The sequence below is a fragment of the Dunckerocampus dactyliophorus genome, chromosome 14 (assembly GCF_027744805.1).
Source record: "Dunckerocampus dactyliophorus isolate RoL2022-P2 chromosome 14, RoL_Ddac_1.1, whole genome shotgun sequence".
In the NCBI taxonomy this organism is placed as follows: domain Eukaryota; kingdom Metazoa; phylum Chordata; class Actinopteri; order Syngnathiformes; family Syngnathidae; genus Dunckerocampus; species Dunckerocampus dactyliophorus.
In genome coordinates, this window is record NC_072832.1 from 1,265,622 (window position 1) to 1,284,423 (window position 18,802).

General features: G+C 44.0%; 1 protein-coding gene across 2 annotated transcripts in view; it reads left to right on the plus strand.

Moving 5' to 3' along the window:
• The window catches only part of insyn2ab (inhibitory synaptic factor 2Ab), a 42,934-nt gene extending 24,132 nt beyond the window's left edge, over window positions 1–18,802 (plus strand). Inside the window, exons 5-6 of one of the 2 annotated variants that reach the window (XM_054799142.1) lie at window positions 13,861–14,321; window positions 14,977–18,802. In XM_054799142.1, coding sequence (XP_054655117.1) covers window positions 13,861–14,044 — 184 coding nt within the window. In that variant the 3' untranslated portion in view covers window positions 14,045–14,321; window positions 14,977–18,802. Of the gene's footprint in view, window positions 1–146; window positions 3,015–13,860; window positions 14,322–14,976 lie in introns of those variants that run through there. The other variant, XM_054799141.1, reaches the window with a different exon arrangement.

The window sequence follows — 18,802 nt, forward strand, 5'->3', positions numbered from 1 at the left end:
TCGTTCAACATATTTTTACTCTTCAGCAATCATTCTCCTGTTGTTTCCAGTCTGCTAAAAACAAACGGACAAATGAAATGGGGCCCCCTATTGGTGAAAAATCATTTTACATTTTCCATGACTGTAACATTCCACTTATTCAACAGGTGGCATGGCTGGCACGGTAGATCCCAACATGACGGTTGCTGGTTCGATCCTCGTGTAATTCCTGAAGATGTTTCAACATTTCAGCAACCATTCTCCATTTTTACAATCCAACATTTCATATTCCGCTGTTTTACTCCCACATGTCTCGGACACCATCAAAATGTTCAGCTCATTCAGGACATGTAGGCTACCCATCCGGACTTTTCTAATACTTTCCATATTTCCCATAATTCAATATTTCCTGTGACATTTTTCCCACTGAAAATGAACGGACAATTTCAATGTCGCCCTCGATTGGTGGAAATTCATTTTACAGTTAATGTTAAGGGTAACATTCTGCTTATTCTGAGCACGGAGGTCACGGAGGTATGGCCTCGGCCGCTGAGCGATCGTCTCCCAGCCTGATGGCTGCTGGTTCGATTCTCAGCCAGTGAATGGATCTCAACATGGATTCTACATTTCAGTTCAGCTTCAGCATTCACACACAATCGCTTCATCTAGTTTCTTTTTATTGATTTATTCACTGCCGTGGAACCTTGGTCAGCACCGTTCATCCGTTCCAGAAGGTTTGACTCACAGCGAAACGTATTCTAACCAAGTCCCTTTTTTCCATCAGAAGTCATGTAAATTCCCTTCAACCATTGAATGTGACTTTGACCTCGGAAGACTTGACTGTTGACAAGACCAGCGGAAATCGACCACAAGGACTGTCTTCAAAATAACTTGATAAATTCTGGATGAAATTTTCAGGAATTGTCGGCAATGGGATCTGAAAGAACTGCTACTTCCACATTTCCCAACCGATTGAAGCCATTCCAACATCAAACTGCTCAGCACGTTCAGGGCATTCCGGCTGTCTATATTTATATTGGAAAAAAAATTAAAAATGTTCCAAAAATTCACACTTTTTCATAAAACTATGTACTACTTCCACATTTCTCAAGCGATTCACCGCATTCCAACATCAACTCACTCAACAAAGTCAGGACATTCATGTTATTAGCACTTTTTTTTCCAGAAAGCAAAATGCCTTTGATCTGAAGAGTTCGAGCTACTTGCACATTTCTCAACCCATTCCGTTCCGACATCAAAGCATTCAACTAACTAACAAGGACATTCCATGCCATTTTCCCACATACCAAGAATTGCCACTTTTCTTGACATTCCCATTTTTTGGAATGCAAAATGCCTTTGATCTAAAGAGTTCTAACTGACCCTTCCAAAGTCAAAATTCTCAACTCGTTCAGGACATTTAGCCTTTCTGGTACATTACGCTATCAAGCTGGTGTTAGCATGCTAATGTTAGCATACTGGCATTATTAGCAATTTTCACGGGTAGACGCATATAAACACTAGCACTATCATGCTAGGTGTTAGCATGCTAACGTTAGCATGTTAGCACTGCAGGCATGCTAACTTTAGCAATCTAAATATGTAGATAAAATAAATGTAGGACTAAAGTGTATGGTGTAAATCACAATATGGGGCGAACTATGGCGCTTGGCGGAGGTCTGCACTCCCCAAGTGCTTTTCTAGTTGAATAAGCTACCCATTTATTATTACACATTGTTTATTCTTTGTTTCTGTGAACAGATTATCAATATTTGTTGAGCCATGGATTAAATAAACTTCCTGCTCCTTTTCAAACATGATGTTCCTGAATGTAACTTTGCTAAATATATTCCAAATAAACCATACCATCACCCCAGGGTTACTCTTTCATCTTTTCTTCAACGTGTTTCCTGCATCCGAGTGTTTTAAAAGCTCATTAACGGTGAGTTAAGCCACTGGTTGGGCCGCAGCTGGCGAAGAGAACACCGTGTGACTGACACACTTCCACAACAGCAGGTCGCGCCTGCGAAAAAGAAAAAAAAAAATCAATTATTGCTGAAAGTTGGACAAGAACCGCATGTTGCTGCCATAACAAAGATTAGAATCCCCTGAGACGTATCCCGGTAATTTCAGAGCACTACAACTTCTAGAGCGTATGTCCGATACAATCAGGATCCCAGCAGCTGCTGAGCTAAGGTGCTCAATCTGAGTCACTGGGTCTTATCCAGACTTGAGCTCTCGCCTGCCTGACAACCCCCGCCCCTCCTTCCTTCCTGCATGCATCAGACGGTCATAAATCACTGCAAAAAAATCCAAAATAGGGCGCATGCTGTAGATGGCAAAATAAAAGAGGGGACAACACGTGGATGATGAATCAGGAAAATGATGCTGTGCTGTAATTTGGAGCAAGAGCCAGGAAATAAATGAAAGAAAAGGTCATTTCATCGACATTTTTCACCTTCCCTCGACTGATATTGAGACAGTTGTGGTATTTGTGTGCTGCCTCTGTCAATACAGTGGGGAGAGGAGAAAGTGCTTTCTGCTGCATAACCCAAGAAAGAGTTTTATTGGAAGCTGGAGAGTTGTTGAGACTGCATCCAGCCAAGGTTCCTAATTCTTGCAGAAGAGATTAGTTGTTGGATATCTCAAGGTTATGAAGGGATTTTCTCTAATTATTGTGCAGGGATGGGGGGCATTTGGACACTTCTGATAGACCCCGCCAGATAGATGAGTTGAACGATGTTTGGTATGGCGATGGTGGTTTCCAGTCACGTGGAAGTGCACGCGGTCATCAGGAATGAATTGTTTGCCTCTGTTGCTTGTGTGGAATTGATGATGATGATGATTAGGGTGGTGCGTCGTCAGGGTGACGCTGACGCCACATTTACAATTTCAATTCCAGTATTTGTTCCATGAAATTGTATTCATTTATTCCCAAGAGTCTGTTATCTTCCTTTGTCACGTGCGTCTTGGTTGCGCTGCTCAGTACGTGTACGTGTGCACGTGTATGTGTGTACGTGTACGTGTGCACGTGTATGTGTGTACGTGTACGTGTGCACGTGTATGTGTGTACGTGTACGTGTGCACGTGTATGTGTGTACGTGTATGTGTGTACGTGTACGTGTGTACGTGTACGTGCGTACGTGTATGCGTGTACGTGTACATGTACGTGCGTACGTGTACGTGTGTACGTGTATGTGTGTACGTGTATGTGTGTACGTGTACGTGTGTACGTGTACGTGCGTACGTGTATGTGTGTACGTGTACATGTACGTGCGTACGTGTACGTGTGTACGTGTACGTGTGTACGTGTATGTGTGTACGTGTATATGTGTACGTGTACGTGTGTACGTGTATGTGTGTACGTGTACGTGCGTACGTGTATGTGTGTACGTGTACATGTACGTGCGTACGTGTATGTGTGTACGTGTATGTGTGTACGTGTACGTGCGTACGTGTATGTGTGTACGTGTACATGTACGTGCGTACGTGTATGTGTGTGTACGTGTATGTGTGTACGTGTACGTGCGTACGTGTATGTGTGTAAGTGTACATGTACGTGTATGTGTGTACGTATATGTGTGTACGTGTACATGTACGTGCGTACGTGTACGTGTGTACGTGTACGTGCCTACGTGTACGTGTGTACGTGTATGTGTGTACGTGTACGTGCGTACGTGTATGTGTGTAAGTGTACATGTACGTGCGTACGTGTACTTGTGTATGTGTATGTGTGTACGTGTATGTGCGTACGTGTATGTGTGTAAGTGTACATGTACGTGCGTACGTGTATGTGTGTAAGTGTACATGTACGTGCGTACGTGTATGTGTGTACGTGTATGTGTGTACGTGTATGTGCGTACGTGTACGTGTGTACGTGTACGTGCGTACGTGTATGTGTGTACGTGTATGTGTGTACGTGTACATGTACGTGTATGTGTGTACGTGTATATGTGTACGTGTACGTGTGTACGTGTACGTGTGTACGTGTACGTGTGTACGTGTATGTGTGTACGTGTATATGTGTACGTGTACGTGTGTACGTGTACGTGTGTACGTGTATGTGTGTACGTGTATATATGTACGTGTACGTGTGTACGTGTATGTGTGTACGTGTACGTGCGTACGTGTATGTGTGTACGTGTATGTGTGTACGTGTACGTGCGTACGTGTATGTGTGTACGTGTACATGTACGTGTGTACGTGTACGTGTGTGTACGTGTATGTGTGTACGTGTACGTGCGTACGTGTATGTGTGTAAGTGTACATGTACGTGTATGTGTGTACGTATATGTGTGTACGTGTACATGTACGTGCGTACGTGTACGTGTGTACGTGTACGTGCGTACGTGTACGTGTGTACGTGTATGTGTGTACGTGTATGTGTGTACGTGTACGTGTGTACGTGTACGTGCGTACGTGTATGTGTGTACGTGTACATGTACGTGCGTACGTGTACGTGTGTACGTGTACGTGTGTACGTGTATGTGTGTACGTGTATATGTGTACGTGTACGTGTGTACGTGTATGTGTGTACGTGTACGTGCGTACGTGTATGTGTGTACGTGTACATGTACGTGCGTACGTGTATGTGTGTACGTGTATGTGTGTACGTGTACGTGCGTACGTGTATGTGTGTACGTGTACATGTACGTGCGTACGTGTACGTGTGTGTACGTGTATGTGTGTACGTGTACGTGCGTACGTGTATGTGTGTAAGTGTACATGTACGTGTATGTGTGTACGTATATGTGTGTACGTGTACATGTACGTGCGTACGTGTACGTGTGTACGTGTACGTGCGTACGTGTACGTGTGTACGTGTATGTGTGTACGTGTACGTGCGTACGTGTATGTGTGTAAGTGTACATGTACGTGCGTACGTGTACTTGTGTATGTGTATGTGTGTACGTGTATGTGTGTACGTGTATGTGTGTACGTGTATGTGCGTACGTGTACGTGTGTACGTGTACGTGCGTACGTGTATGTGTGTACGTGTATGTGTGTACGTGTACATGTACGTGTATGTGTGTACGTGTACATGTACGTGCGTACGTGTACGTGTGTACGTGTACGTGTGTACGTGTACGTGTGTACGTGTATGTGTGTACGTGTATATGTGTACGTGTACGTGTGTACGTGTACGTGTGTACGTGTATGTGTGTACGTGTATATATGTACGTGTACGTGTGTACGTGTATGTGTGTACGTGTACGTGCGTACGTGTATGTGTGTACGTGTACATGTACGTGTGTACGTGTACGTGTGTGTACGTGTATGTGTGTACGTGTACGTGCGTACGTGTATGTGTGTAAGTGTACATGTACGTGTATGTGTGTACGTATATGTGTGTACGTGTACATGTACGTGCGTACGTGTACGTGTGTACGTGTACGTGCGTACGTGTACGTGTGTACGTGTATGTGTGTACGTGTACGTGCGTACGTGTATGTGTGTAAGTGTACATGTACGTGCGTACGTGTACTTGTGTATGTGTATGTGTGTACGTGTATGTGTGTACGTGTATGTGTGTACGTGTATGTGCGTACGTGTACGTGTGTACGTGTACGTGTGTACGTGTACGTGCGTACGTGTATGTGTGTACGTGTATGTGTGTACGTGTACATGTACGTGTATGTGTGTACGTGTATGTGTGTACGTGTACATGTACGTGCGTACGTGTACGTGTGTACGTGTGTACGTGTATGTGTGTACGTGTACGTGCGTACGTGTACGTGTGTATGTGTATGTGTGTACGTGTATGTGTGTACTTGTACGTGTGTACGTGTACGTGCGTACGTGTATGTGTGTAAGTGTACATGCGTACGTGTATGTGTGTACATGTACGTGCGTACGTGTACGTGTGTACGTGTACGTGTGTACGTGTATGTGTGTACGTGTACGTGTGTACGTGTACGTGTGTACGTGTACGTGTGTACGTGTATGTGTGTACGTGTACGTGTGTACGTGTATGTGTGTACGTGTACGTGTGTATGTGCGTACATGTACGTGTGCGTGTCCGTGCGGATGATGGATATTTTTTTGTCCAATCAGATTTCAGCCTCGATGTGTTGCCATGTAAACGCAATCTGCCCGGGGCCTGCAGAATCAGGAGCTTAGCAGTGTTTTCCATCTGATTTGAGACTCACCTCACATGGCCAACTAGCAGGCGTACGATCGCGTCAGCGTTTTCCGGCCTCTGATTGGTTAATGTCTGAAAGCCTAGGCATAACACTCAGTTACCAATGCCCTTGAACGCGTCCTCACATGATCACAGGGCGGTGCTTAATTCCGACATGAAGAAAGGAGACACGCATGGTGTTGTTCATCGTTCCGTGTGCGTTATATGAGCAAAATAAGTGAGTGAATTTTCCATACAAGTCAGCCTGGGAAACCAGAGGAGTGGCGAGTGTGATGTAATGTATGAAGTTTTGCATGTTATCAGATAAATATCGATGTTGAACTGCTCCAGATGATGTTGTAGTGTAGAGGTTAGGAGTTCCTTAGAGACGATGTATTTGAGGATCAAGTGTTGACTGGGTTTTTCTCATGTTTTCATCCCCAGTTCTGTAATGCAAGCATTGTCACGTTGCCTTTTTGGGTATTACTGATGGTTTGTATAATTGTGGTGTAAGGTGGATTGGGCCGCTTGAGCCCCCACTGCGGGCCCAGGTACGACATGCACCACCCGATTGTGTCTTGAAACCACGTAAGACCAGCTCTCTTTTAGCACACAATATCAGTCATCTTGAAAAGTCTGCAAGATGAAACACTTTCAATGCACGTCGTCATCATCAAACTTACTTACTTTGTTCGTCTAACACGCACACAACAATCAACTACTTCCTGCTGTCACCTTTCTGCTGCACTTAGCTGCGACCTGCACAGTGTCTGTTCACATGTGGCGTTCGAGTACATTACGTTTTTCATTTTTATTCACGTATGATCTCACAAAAGGCCCAATAATAACATAATAACTAATAATAATCATCATAACCATAGTAATAACACGAGCTGCTGTTGTGGCAGTCCTCCAGCTAAAGATCAACCTCGACATCATTTCCTGTCCACGCATTTACTGAATCACACACGAGTATGAGTCTTATTTTTATATTAAATGGCTTATTTTCTCTGATTATATATAATGGATTGGCTAGGGGTGCTCCCATCAGGGTTTTATGCTGCCGATACCGATCATCCATGAGTGAAATTGACCGATACCGATACCGATCACATAGTTGTGAGAGCTCCTTGTACAAAGTGAAAATGGCCAAGAGCTGCTCGTTTTTGCAACATTTTTCATAGCTTTTTTCGAGCCAAACAAAGCAAACATGCTGGTTTTACCAGAACAGGAACAAAAGGCTGGTATCCACCACTCATGTTCTATTTCACAATGCATTCCTTTCTGGTCTTCACACGTTATTAACTGAAAACCTGAATGAAAAGCAGGCTTGCAGATGCCTCATGTGGTCGTGGGGCACTCACGTTGGTGCCCCCTGGGCTGTTCGATACGAAAGGGGAACCATAAAATTTAGACAAAAACATATTTGACGTAAATGTTTAAAATGACTGGTGAGACTTAGAGGATCAGGCGCCTTCTTTAAGGGGACTTTGGATGCACGAGCAGCTTGATGGCGCTCCAGCAGGACCCCAAGCAGTCGGTAAACCCGGTGTCCTCCAGCGCCAACAACAACCGGCCATCCAGTCCGACGAATCCGCCTCAGACCTCCGACTGCCACGCACACACCACCGCGTGTCTCGCGTTTCGGCCCGACCGATGATCACATCGTCAGCCGCGAAAGCTCACCACCCCCACCCAAGTGCCCGCTCCCCAAATGCCGCACCAAACTAAAGCTTTTTAAGGCGCCACCCCGGAAAGATATTTTTTATGGCATTTTTTGCAGGGTGCAAAACTTCTATCACTCTCACAGTGACAGGAAGTCCCACATGGCAGCCATGCTTGCTTTGGCTTCGTGAAGGGAAAGTGGGCGGGGGGACGGTCGCTATAGGCCGGACGCTGCAATGGGGACGGAGCTGATCGGCGAAGGTGATTGGCGTTAAAAAGCAAGTACCGAAATATGCCGATGACGTGCTTTTTCCACGGAAATCGGCCAATACTGATTGGTGGCCGATCGATGGGAGCACCCCTAGTATTTGGTAATATGGGTGTAAATGTATTATTTTTTATCAATAAGGAATCCTACTTTGCAAAACTTCACTTCTTGTGGTCGGGTTTGGAACCAATGAGCCGCGATAAAGGAGGGAGCAGAGCATGCAGGTACCACAAACGAGTGGCCTGCCGCTGAGTCCACAGCAACATGCTTGATTACATCAGTCCAGGTATCGTATCCTTGCGTGCTTTGTTGAACACACACACACCGAAAAAGAATCATTTGCATCAAAGAGCACCGTGTAGAATTTCCAAACGGGGGAAGACAATAACTTTGAAAAACAGTGACGTTTAAAGAAATACAGCCAGGGTGCAATATGATGAGACGCAAGGAGCTCATTAGCCTCGGTGTTCCACGCTGAGACGGCGCTTCTGGTGAACAATTGTCGAGATTTGTGCATCCTGGTTTGTTCTCATTAATGAGATTGGCTTTTTCCTGTGTGTTTGTGAAGCAGAGAGCCATGTAATAGATGCCAACGGCTCCCATTTACATGACAAAAGGAGCGTTTCTGCATAGCATTTACATAACCTGTGGGAAGTTTCTTTTTCACTTCTACCTGTCAAGTGGAGAAATAGCCACCACTCTCTGGTGATTTCATCTACTCGTTACCACGACGCTGTTGGGGCTGAGCCACTCATCCTGTCAAGTGGAGGGGTTTCAAGTGTGAAATGACCAAAGGGGAAATCAAAAGGTGGAGATATGACTTCATGATGAACGCTGTTGAACAAACGGAATACGAGGAGCGGCGAAAAAGAAAAGACACTCCCAGGAAAAACAATTGCAGTACAAACAAACACTTCGCCGCATAGCTAAACAGGTGATTAATCTCCCTTTCCGAGTCCTGGAAAAGCTTCTCCATCTCCCGCTGCTGTGTGAGGTGATCTCAGATATACAGTACAGCAGTCAGCACCATTGTTTGCTCAAACACCTGCCACCCCCCCAAACCACCTGCAGTAAACACTGTTGTCTCCAGCCGCCTGCCTGGGCATTTGTCCACAGCATCCAGTAAGTACCGTGATCAGCCAAGTAATTAATTGCATAATAATTGCTGGGGATATTTGGTGGCGCTCCGATGCTTATTTGCAGCCTTTTTACTCGCAAAAGACACAACTGCATACAAAGACAAACAAAGCAAAAGACTCTCACCAAGATTTGTGTCCTGTTTGTGGAAGGTACGTCCAATTTAGATGGAATTTCTTCATCCTTGTTGCTTTTGATGGCATGGAGTCCCACCACAAAGAACCTCAAGTAAAGGTCTCAAATCAACCTTCCTTCGTATGTTAGCTTGCATTTGAGGCACTAGGCTATGTTTTTGCATACGCACAGCGGCACCGCTAAAGGTAAAATACCCTGAGGCGTGTAGCGACAAAAAGTAACAGAAATACCATCATGGAAGCAAGAATGTACATTTTGCAGTGTTGGATCTTAAGGTTCTAAGTAGAGCTCCCAAATGCGAAAAGAAGAAATGGGAGTGAGACAGAAGCATTCAAGTGAAATAGGCTCCAGCTGACCACAAGTTTAAGAACATAACTCAAAAAAAACCCAAACTCCCTAAAATAGAAATAAAAGGTTTTTAAAAAGGGACTCAGTAATGAGTAGCTGCGCCATTCTTGTTAATGAGGTGAAAAATGGCTTTGGGCGTGCTTGATGCCAGTGTTCCCAGGAGGCTGGTGGGAAGGTTGCTCCGGGTGGTGAAGACGGCTTCACGGCGGGCATCCACTGTCTGGAACCGATGTCCATTTGTGTAAACTTCCCTTCCCATCCATTCCCAAATGTTCTCAATTGGATTTAGATGAGGGGAACACGCAGGATGGCCCAAAAGAGTGAGCTTATTTTTCTGGAAGAAGTCTTTTGTCAGGCAGGCATTACCACACAGACGAGGGCGTTCAATCACGAGGGATACCCTCTGCAACATCTCCACATAGCCAGCTGCCGTTTGACGCCCCTGCACAACCTGAAGCCGTGAGTGACAGCCGTTATTTTATTTGGGTCAAAGGAAAATGTACAACCTACAGTTTAATTGGTAATTTTGAAAAATATAGACTTTTTGGGTACAATCTGTTCTTTTAAACCACTATTGGTAGCATATGCTAGCCAGTGGTGGTGTTCTTATATTTTTTGGTTGTAATTTGGAACGAGTTGCATGTTCCATTTATTCCAACTATTTTCAATTTTTCCCCCATTTTCTTTCGCATTAGCCAACAGATGGTGGCCACAAGAGGTATTTTATACTAAGCAGTCTGCCTGGCACCCCAACAAACTCCAACACTTGTAACTAAACGCCAATCTAATCAAGTTAACCGCCCTTATCTTGAGCGCGAGTACACGGTAAGCATACTGAGCCAGCCGCACAGACACTCCACTCCATAAGCATTCTAATAGAGTTCTGCTCCTAACTGACACTTATCACCGAGCTGAGGACAGTTCCCAGAATTCATTATGCCACTGTGAGTGTCGCGTATATCCGTCAGCGAGCTAATTGCGCTGCCCATCACAGCACTTAGCAGTTATCGGGCCCAGTGTAAAGCCTGAGCATACATCTGCCTGCCGACAAGCTTGACCTTGATGCATCAGATGCCGCTTCTCTTATTCAATCCTCTTGACTTTGAATGAAGTCTTTTCAATGTCGTCATCAGACGCTTTCAAGACAACGGATGAACTGGAAAGCGGGAATGTTTTTTGCTGAGGGCCGTCATGCTAGCAGGCAAACTGCAGCTGAGTCATTAGTTGGTATCCCCTGCTATGACAGCCTCCGAACGTAATGCGCACCCGTGGAATAAATACATTAATAGAACACAGCCAATCGATAGCAATACGGCAAACGAAAACGGGCTGTAATGGTGGATTTATTCCATGCTGGTGTACAGGCAGTTAATCACGGTCTGCTTGGCCTCTGCCTGCTTTCATTTGGATGGAATTAAGCCACACACTTCTCTCGGCCAGGGAGATTTAATCGGCCAGAGAGTTCAAGTCCGGAGCCGCTACAAAAAAAAGAAAAGAAATCACATGACGACCAGCCTGGGATTACACCGCCGGATGTGGAGGTCTGATGTCGGGAGCGACCCACACACGGGAGCTCTTTTTAAAATAGAAATATAATCTAAGCAGGGGGAAGCCCTTTGACTGCATGCATGCCAAATGATGAGAGGGAGCCTTGACTGCAGGAATTTTGTGGATTGTGTTGTCACAAGAGATTTGTGCTGCTGGGTTTTTGTGTGTGTGTGTGTGTGTGTGTGTGTGTGTGTGTCACTGCTTCCCTCCCAGACTCCATCTGCATCAGTGACTTATTAACATAAAAGAACAAGCCAAAAAAAACCAAAGTGATGCATGTGACACCCACACAAAAGACAACTCATAAAGTCTGGGCATGTTGGAAGGGATTCACATCCTGAGTGACATCCTATTAAGACTGCAAAACAGAACGTTAACCGCCTTACTGTCAATTGGATAATCTATTACTGCGGCCATTTCACATTAGGGACTACTAGGGCACTGCCACATCCCGTCCAGGAGATGGTGCTGTGATGGAAAAATATTACTTTTCACTCTGGTGTACAGTGGAACCTGGGTTTTCGGCATCAAAAATCAATACCAAGAAAACCAGGGCAATTTTTCCCATCGGAAATAACGCAAAACCAAACCAAAAATACAACACAGCAAGTAGCTAGTATGTTATTAGCACACCTGACACACACCTGAGCGTATTGTATTGTTCCTTCAGGCTTTCAAGACATCGTCTTCGCCAGTGCCGTCAATCTTGGACGTTTCAACAGTCTGACTGAAAATACTGTATACGTTTAGTCGCCCCTCGTTTATCGCGGTTAATTGGCTCCAGACCCAACCTCGATGAGTGAATTTCTGCAAAGCAGGATTCAACATTAATAAACGGAATATTATCGTAGTTAGAGCATAGAAAAGCTGTTTATGACTTTCTAAAAATGCAAAGTCATTCTAAATGACAACTGGATGGAACGTATCGTTGAGGTGGACTTCCCGTACAGCCTGGCGGGATCAAACTCAGTAGATCTTTTTTATTTGCTTCCTATTGCTGGCAGTCACAACTTTCATGTGAAAGCAAAAACTTTTCAAAAAGTACATCAAAAAGGAGGGCAGGGCCACGTAACACACACAGAAATTTAAATCGTGAACAAAAAACTACTCACCACCAAAACAGGGGTTGGAGAAGTCAGGACGATGCTGGGATTAACTACAGGCAGAACAACCAGGAAGGGTTGGAAAGGCTCCACAGTGATGCATGCAAGGCTAATGAAGGATTGGGATGTGGCTCTGCCCCCGGAACACCAAGAATGGCCACCAGAAAAAGACGAGAGGTCGAGGCAGGACAGGTGGCAGACGGCAACATGACAATTTACTCCATAAAAATGATGTCAACAAAGTGCTTTGTTTGGGCACTTGGTTTTACGGAATCAGGGAGAACGGGTCAATTTGTAACGCGCAATATTGTAAACTGAAAACTGAAGCATTTTTCCGAATCTGAAAACTCAATCCAAAACGGAATCGCACATTAACCGGGCCATTCAAAAACCGAGGTTTGACTGTAATCGTGCCCGGAGGAGTCTGGATGTAGCTCAACTTCCCATGTCGTGGCGATGTCGTGTTCTTCTTCTTTAGCGAACCAGTCTGCTCAATCCAGACTGTTCACCGTTGGGTAAGTGCGATATTGTGCAAAAACCAAGACGGTGTACAAAAACCGAGGAACATTTTTTTGTGAGAACATTTTGACAAAAACTGGGGTTGTGGTTTGCCCGTAGTGTTTTTTTGAAAATTTCAAATAGAGTAGAGATTCATTTCAGTTAACTTGACTGCTTTTGGAATGATTCTATTGCTTTGTTGCTGTGATTGTGCCGGCTTTCCCTGTCCTTTCTTTGGTGTGTGAGACAGTGTCCAAAGGAAAATAGCATGTTGTGTGTCAGGTGACAATTGTCATTTCTGTCATTTGTCCTCATGTTGATGGGAGAGTTGGAGCCTACCGAAAGGCACGGTAGACCCTCGCAAGACAATTGTCTTTGATGCAAAATTATTATATCCCACAAAATCTGCCTAGCAACAAGTGACCACGCAAATGAGCTTTGGAAGTTTTTTCCTAGGGCAGGGTCTGCCTCACAGTCGGAAAATTTGTGTTGAAATCTCCGCTGGAACATCTTTGTGTGGCGTTAGCTTGTTCTCCACCTGCTTGCTCGGCTTTTCTCCGGGTACTCCGGCTTCCTCTGGCATCCCAAAAGCATGAATGCTAATTGGAGGGTCGAAATAGTCCGCAGGTGTGAATGTGAGTGTAAGTAGTTGTTTGTCTATGGGGCCGTCCACATAGACGTGTCTTCAGGTCAAAACGGCAAAGTATTTTATGGTTTCAGCTAGGGATGCTCCGATCAGGGTTTTATGCTGCCGATTCTGATACCGATCATCCAGGACTGAATGATCTTCCGATTTGGATTAATTATACGGATTAATTAGACTTTTTTCAATGTATGTATAATGAGTGCTATTGGACAGGGGTTCCGTGTAAGGGGGAAAAGTGAGGACAATTCCAAGGTCCCCAGTTTGGTGTGTCACATGGTTCCGTCTGTGTGTCTGTTTGCAGCGCCACACGTGGGTGTGCCTTGTGTTTACATCATTCCCGTCTGGATGCAACTATTTACTCATCCGGCACAATGTGGATACAATTTCTTTACGTGGTGTTCTCTTGTTGCAGTGTGGAGCTGGACTTCAAGCTGCAGGAGGACAAGCTGCAGCCCCTCATGAAGAGACTTTGCCCCATGGACAGCCCACAGTGTCCCTTCCTGCCTTACTCCAACGAAGTGTTCACATCCACACCCAAGCGCAAATCCAAGTCAGACTCTAAGAAGCACGCCCGCTGGAAACTCTGGTTCCTTTGAACAGAATATGAATGCTTTGGGGGAAAAAGGGGGCCTTTTATTGGGGCACAGTAATACCCTTGCTCGTCTCAAAATGGATGAAAGAATATTCCGGGGGAGGAATCAAGCCGAGAGGATGGATGGCTGGTGGAGAACCGACATTGTTGGGGTTCTGAGCTGAGACTGTTAAACCAGCAGGGAGATAGCGGGAAAAATAAATACGTATATATTTTTAACTCTGCCAAACCTTTTTCTGGAGTTTTAGCTGGAGAGGATGAACTGACACCTGCAAATCTAGGTGAGCTTTAGAGGACATCTTTTGGCATGATGACTCGTTTATTTAATGCACACACAGTGGAACCTCGAAGATCGAACATAATCCAATTAGAGTTAGATTTAGAATCAAATTTCCCATCCAAAAAATGATGGATGATCAGTTCCTTTTGACAGTTTAATGTTTTTTAAGCATTTACCATAAATTCCGGACTACAATCCTCTATTTTTTTTCACACACTGCGGCTTAAACAATAAAGTGGCTAATTTATGGCTAAAAGAACTACAGATCCCATGATGCTTCAAGTGCAGATTCAGGAAGTAGTGAAGTGGATGCTAATACCACGTTGTAAAGCTCATGCAACCATCATGTTTTGATCTGACAAATCTTAAGTAAGTTTGAGCAAGTGTAGATTCTGCTTGGACAGCGGCGGCTGTTGAACTCCAATGGGAAAAAAAACGTTTCAGGTCTCAGTGACGCTGGGAACACCGAGCGTAGGTAGCATTGCAAGGTTTGTAGTGTGTCTTTCTCTGTAAATATCCCACGTCACAACGTGGACCTCTGCGGCTTACAGACAAGCGCAGCCTTCTAGTTTCCACTGCGCTTCATGAGATGCACCATACGTCTTCAATATAAACTCCTAATGCTGTTCCCTCTTGCTCTTTCCCCCCCCCTTTAGAGCATACTGCTTGGCAACAAGAGGAGGCGCCCCCCCGGAAGGCCTTTCATTTGCGAAGGTGTAACGTGTGAATGGACACCACCTCCGGCACAAAGCACAATTGTGACTATTTAAAAGGGACTACAGTAAACATGGCAGCAACAGCAGCAGCAAGTGTTCTTCTCGTAACGATGTTTGCGCTGTCGTCTGCCTCTTTTATCCGTCAACTTCCTGCTCAGCGGAGCGCTCGCCGCCTGCCAGCCTTGACAACCCCCCTCACCCCCCGCCCTTTCTCTTACATCCTTCTGTAACTTCTTTTTCATTCATTTCCCTGTGCAACAAGCCACCATCGCCTTAGCCGAAATGTTTTCTTCTCCCCATAATGGAAAGTACACCGAGTTGAGAATGTGTGTTTTGCTCAGTGGCCATATCTACCGCACTGTGATGTATTTTCTGCAGACCTTTTGTACCTGAAGCTTGAGAAAGGGGCTGTAGGGACTCAGACTGACCGATGGAGTGCATGATAGGGTTGTAAAAGTAGTCATTGCAAGTTTTTACAGCCAACTTGTGCGACTAGCCTGCCATAAAAACAGCCTGCAGAAAATACAGCCTGTAAATATAGCCACTGCTAATATTTTATATTGTGATCTGCATATTTATAGCAAACATAATGACATTTTACGGTGGAAACAGGGATGAGAGAGCCCCCTCCATTTTTTCAAAGGTTATTTTCTGGATGACATAAACATGTTGAAATCTCAAGTATGTGCTTGGTTCTGCAGAAAAGTTTGTTGCTGTTGTGAGGATTGTTTCTGGTTAGGACGCCGATGCTCGTGATGTGCCATACCACTGATTTAGTTTCCGATCCGATACCGAGTAAAATTCAGGCTGGTATCATCGCCGATACCACTCCAATACTTCGCAAAATCGCCTAATCTGGTACATTTGAAAAAGTAGTGTATTTCATATCATTGCGTAAAGAATACAATACATTTAATTATTTTATTTAATAAATAGACAATTTAAATAAATTACTAATTAATTTGAGTAATTTATTTATTTTAAACCCAGAAGTATATTGAGGTCTAAGCTAACCTGAAAAACAGTGGATAGAATCAAATAAAATATGTGAAAATTGTATTTTAAACAATAAAACAAGAAAAGAAGTACAATAATAAAATCATTAAAACGATTAATTATTAACAACTACTATAAGAATGAAAACTTTATTCACAATTGAAGATGTTGCTGTAGTACCACTTTCCTCCTCGGGAGGCGACGGTGAGTACAAAAGACCAGAAGACTGCACTAATTGTACTGAAGTAGTTTTTCTGTCGGTGGCAGGAAAGCAGACGCGATTTTCGAGGAGCAGCCACCCGACGGGTGAAATTGTTCCTACAATCCAGAACTTGGGATCGTACATGAAGGTTGCCGTGTAAATCGACTGACGGAAGTTGACATCTAAGTGTTACACGCGCAACTTTCTAGGACTAAGTTAATTGGTTCCAGACCCAACCGTGATAAGTGAAGTAGGATTACTTATTTGTAAATAGAATATTTTGTAGTTAAAACCTGTTTACGGCCTTCTAAATACGTTTTTTAACATTATTAGAGCCCTCTAGACACCCCATAGTCATCTTTACACCTGTATTACCCAATAGAGTAGACATAATTACAGACTAAGACATAATTTAGACCAGGGGTGTCCAAAGTGCAGGTTTTTTTATTGGCCCGTAGCACAAAACAGTTAAAAATCAGCAGTCATTTTACAAGAAGTTAAGAAGAAAAAGTTGTAATTTAATATAATAATGTCATTATGAGGGAGAAAAATAGCATAATTTTAGAAGCATACAGTTGAAATATGAAAGGAAAAACACTAAGTAAAAAAACACTGTCATTTTTGGAAATTTAGGTTGCAAAAAAAGTTACAATGTTACGAGAATAAAATCAAGTTATTACAGGAATAAAGTCAGAATTACAAGAAGAACATTTTCCAGAAGAAAGTGGAAATAACAGCAGAAATGGGACAAAAAAAACGGCTGTAATTTTATGAGCATAAAGTCGCAATGTTAAGAGAAAACCAAACAAAATGTTTTTATACGCATTTCCAAATGTTTTTTGCACGTAAAACTACAAAAACATGTTTTGTGTTAATATTTGTGGCTTTCTGGAAGGGATGGATTGGGTTTACATGATTTCTTATGGGAAAACTGGATTCACGTCCGTTTCGGTTCATCCTCTGGAACGAATGAATGATGCTAACCGAGGTTCCACCGTAATTGCAAATGATTCACGTTTCTAAGCGTGCAGTCGTTTGCGTTACAAAGGGTCACCAATTTGATAGTACATTTTCAGTGGGGGGAGGGGTTTTAACGTTACCAAGAAGAACGGTACATGAAAGATGCCACGTGGTTTTCATTGTGGTCTTCTACCACCATGCCTTTCTTGTTTTTGTACCATCTTTCCACGAGTAGAAGGGCTATTTACAGCGGTGCGGCATCTCGCTAACAATCATACAGCAGAATTGTAGCCACCAGCTTTGGTAAAAAGCAAGAAAAGACACAAAACAAAAGAAAAAAAGATACTGAACTCGCACGCCGTCACAAAGCAGGTGCTGCTGTGTATTTAAGTCATGTGTTTTTCTAACATTCTTGTTTGAAATGCGGGCCTACCGGCGCACCGATGTTGTGCATTTTTGCTGCTATTTCTACATCATTAAATACTTTCCCTCAGTAGTCAACTTTCCTCTGGCTTCTTTTGTGCCGCGGAGCCGCGGAGCATGACCGGGGCTCGGGAGCGCCGCTTTAGATCCTCCACTTCTGTCGTTTAGGTTGATTATCCTTCAGTGGAGAGGGAAAGGCCCCTCCACCGAGCCAGGCCCGTAGAGGTGGGGGCCCCTGCTCATCACGCTGAGTGACTGCATCGTGCACATCTATCCTCCTGTCCTTATAGCACCCCTGTGGAGCGCCCGTCTCATTATTCTTTACAGATTTGTTGAGGATCAGCAGAATTTCTCTCTTTTTATTTTGCCGCTGCCTGCGCTCTTTCCCTCACGTCATTTGTTTCCTGCAGCGTTTCCATAATCTATTTATTCCACAGCCTCATAATTCACCGTGTTTAGGTCCTTACGCTTGCTGTCTCTTCCTCGCTTGTGAACAAACAGAAAATCTCATTTTCTTTTTAGCCAAATTGAGACCCAGCAGTTTAAAATGTAAATATATCGTCTGTTCGCGGGTGCATTCAACACTTGTCGTGTTTGGTTCGCTTAAAAGGAACCCGGGTGCCTTTGTTGTGCCAGTACAGCTCATTTGGTCACGTGCGGAGGCGACCATCCGGACCCTAGCGTGCACTTGAGAGATCGGGCTCGTCCTGCTTGCAAGTGAACCTTGGTGTGGTTCCGTTCACTTGAGCTCAAATTTGAACGTTAGATGGACCTCAGACACGGGCCAGTGTTAAAACGACAGCAAAAATGACATAAACACTCTATGCAGTCATGCAGTGAGGTTCATGGCTGGTGAGGCACTGACTCCTTTGTTAATACAGGTTGCTCATTAAAAGGATAACACATTCAAAATGTTGTCATATATTTTTTAGACCCATTTATTTCATTTTTTTTAATAAAACGAAAACCATTTGTATTCTACGCTGGAGTATTAGGCCCACATTGAAAAAAAATCAGAGATTTCGAGAATAAAGTCGTAAATTTACAAGATTAAAGTCATAAATGTACAAGAAAAAAAGTCGTAATATTACAAGAATAAAGTGGTAAATTCAGGAGAATAAATATAATCTGAGATTTCGGGCAGGGGGGGACTTACAGCATGTGGCCGTTGCCTTGAGCAAGTGG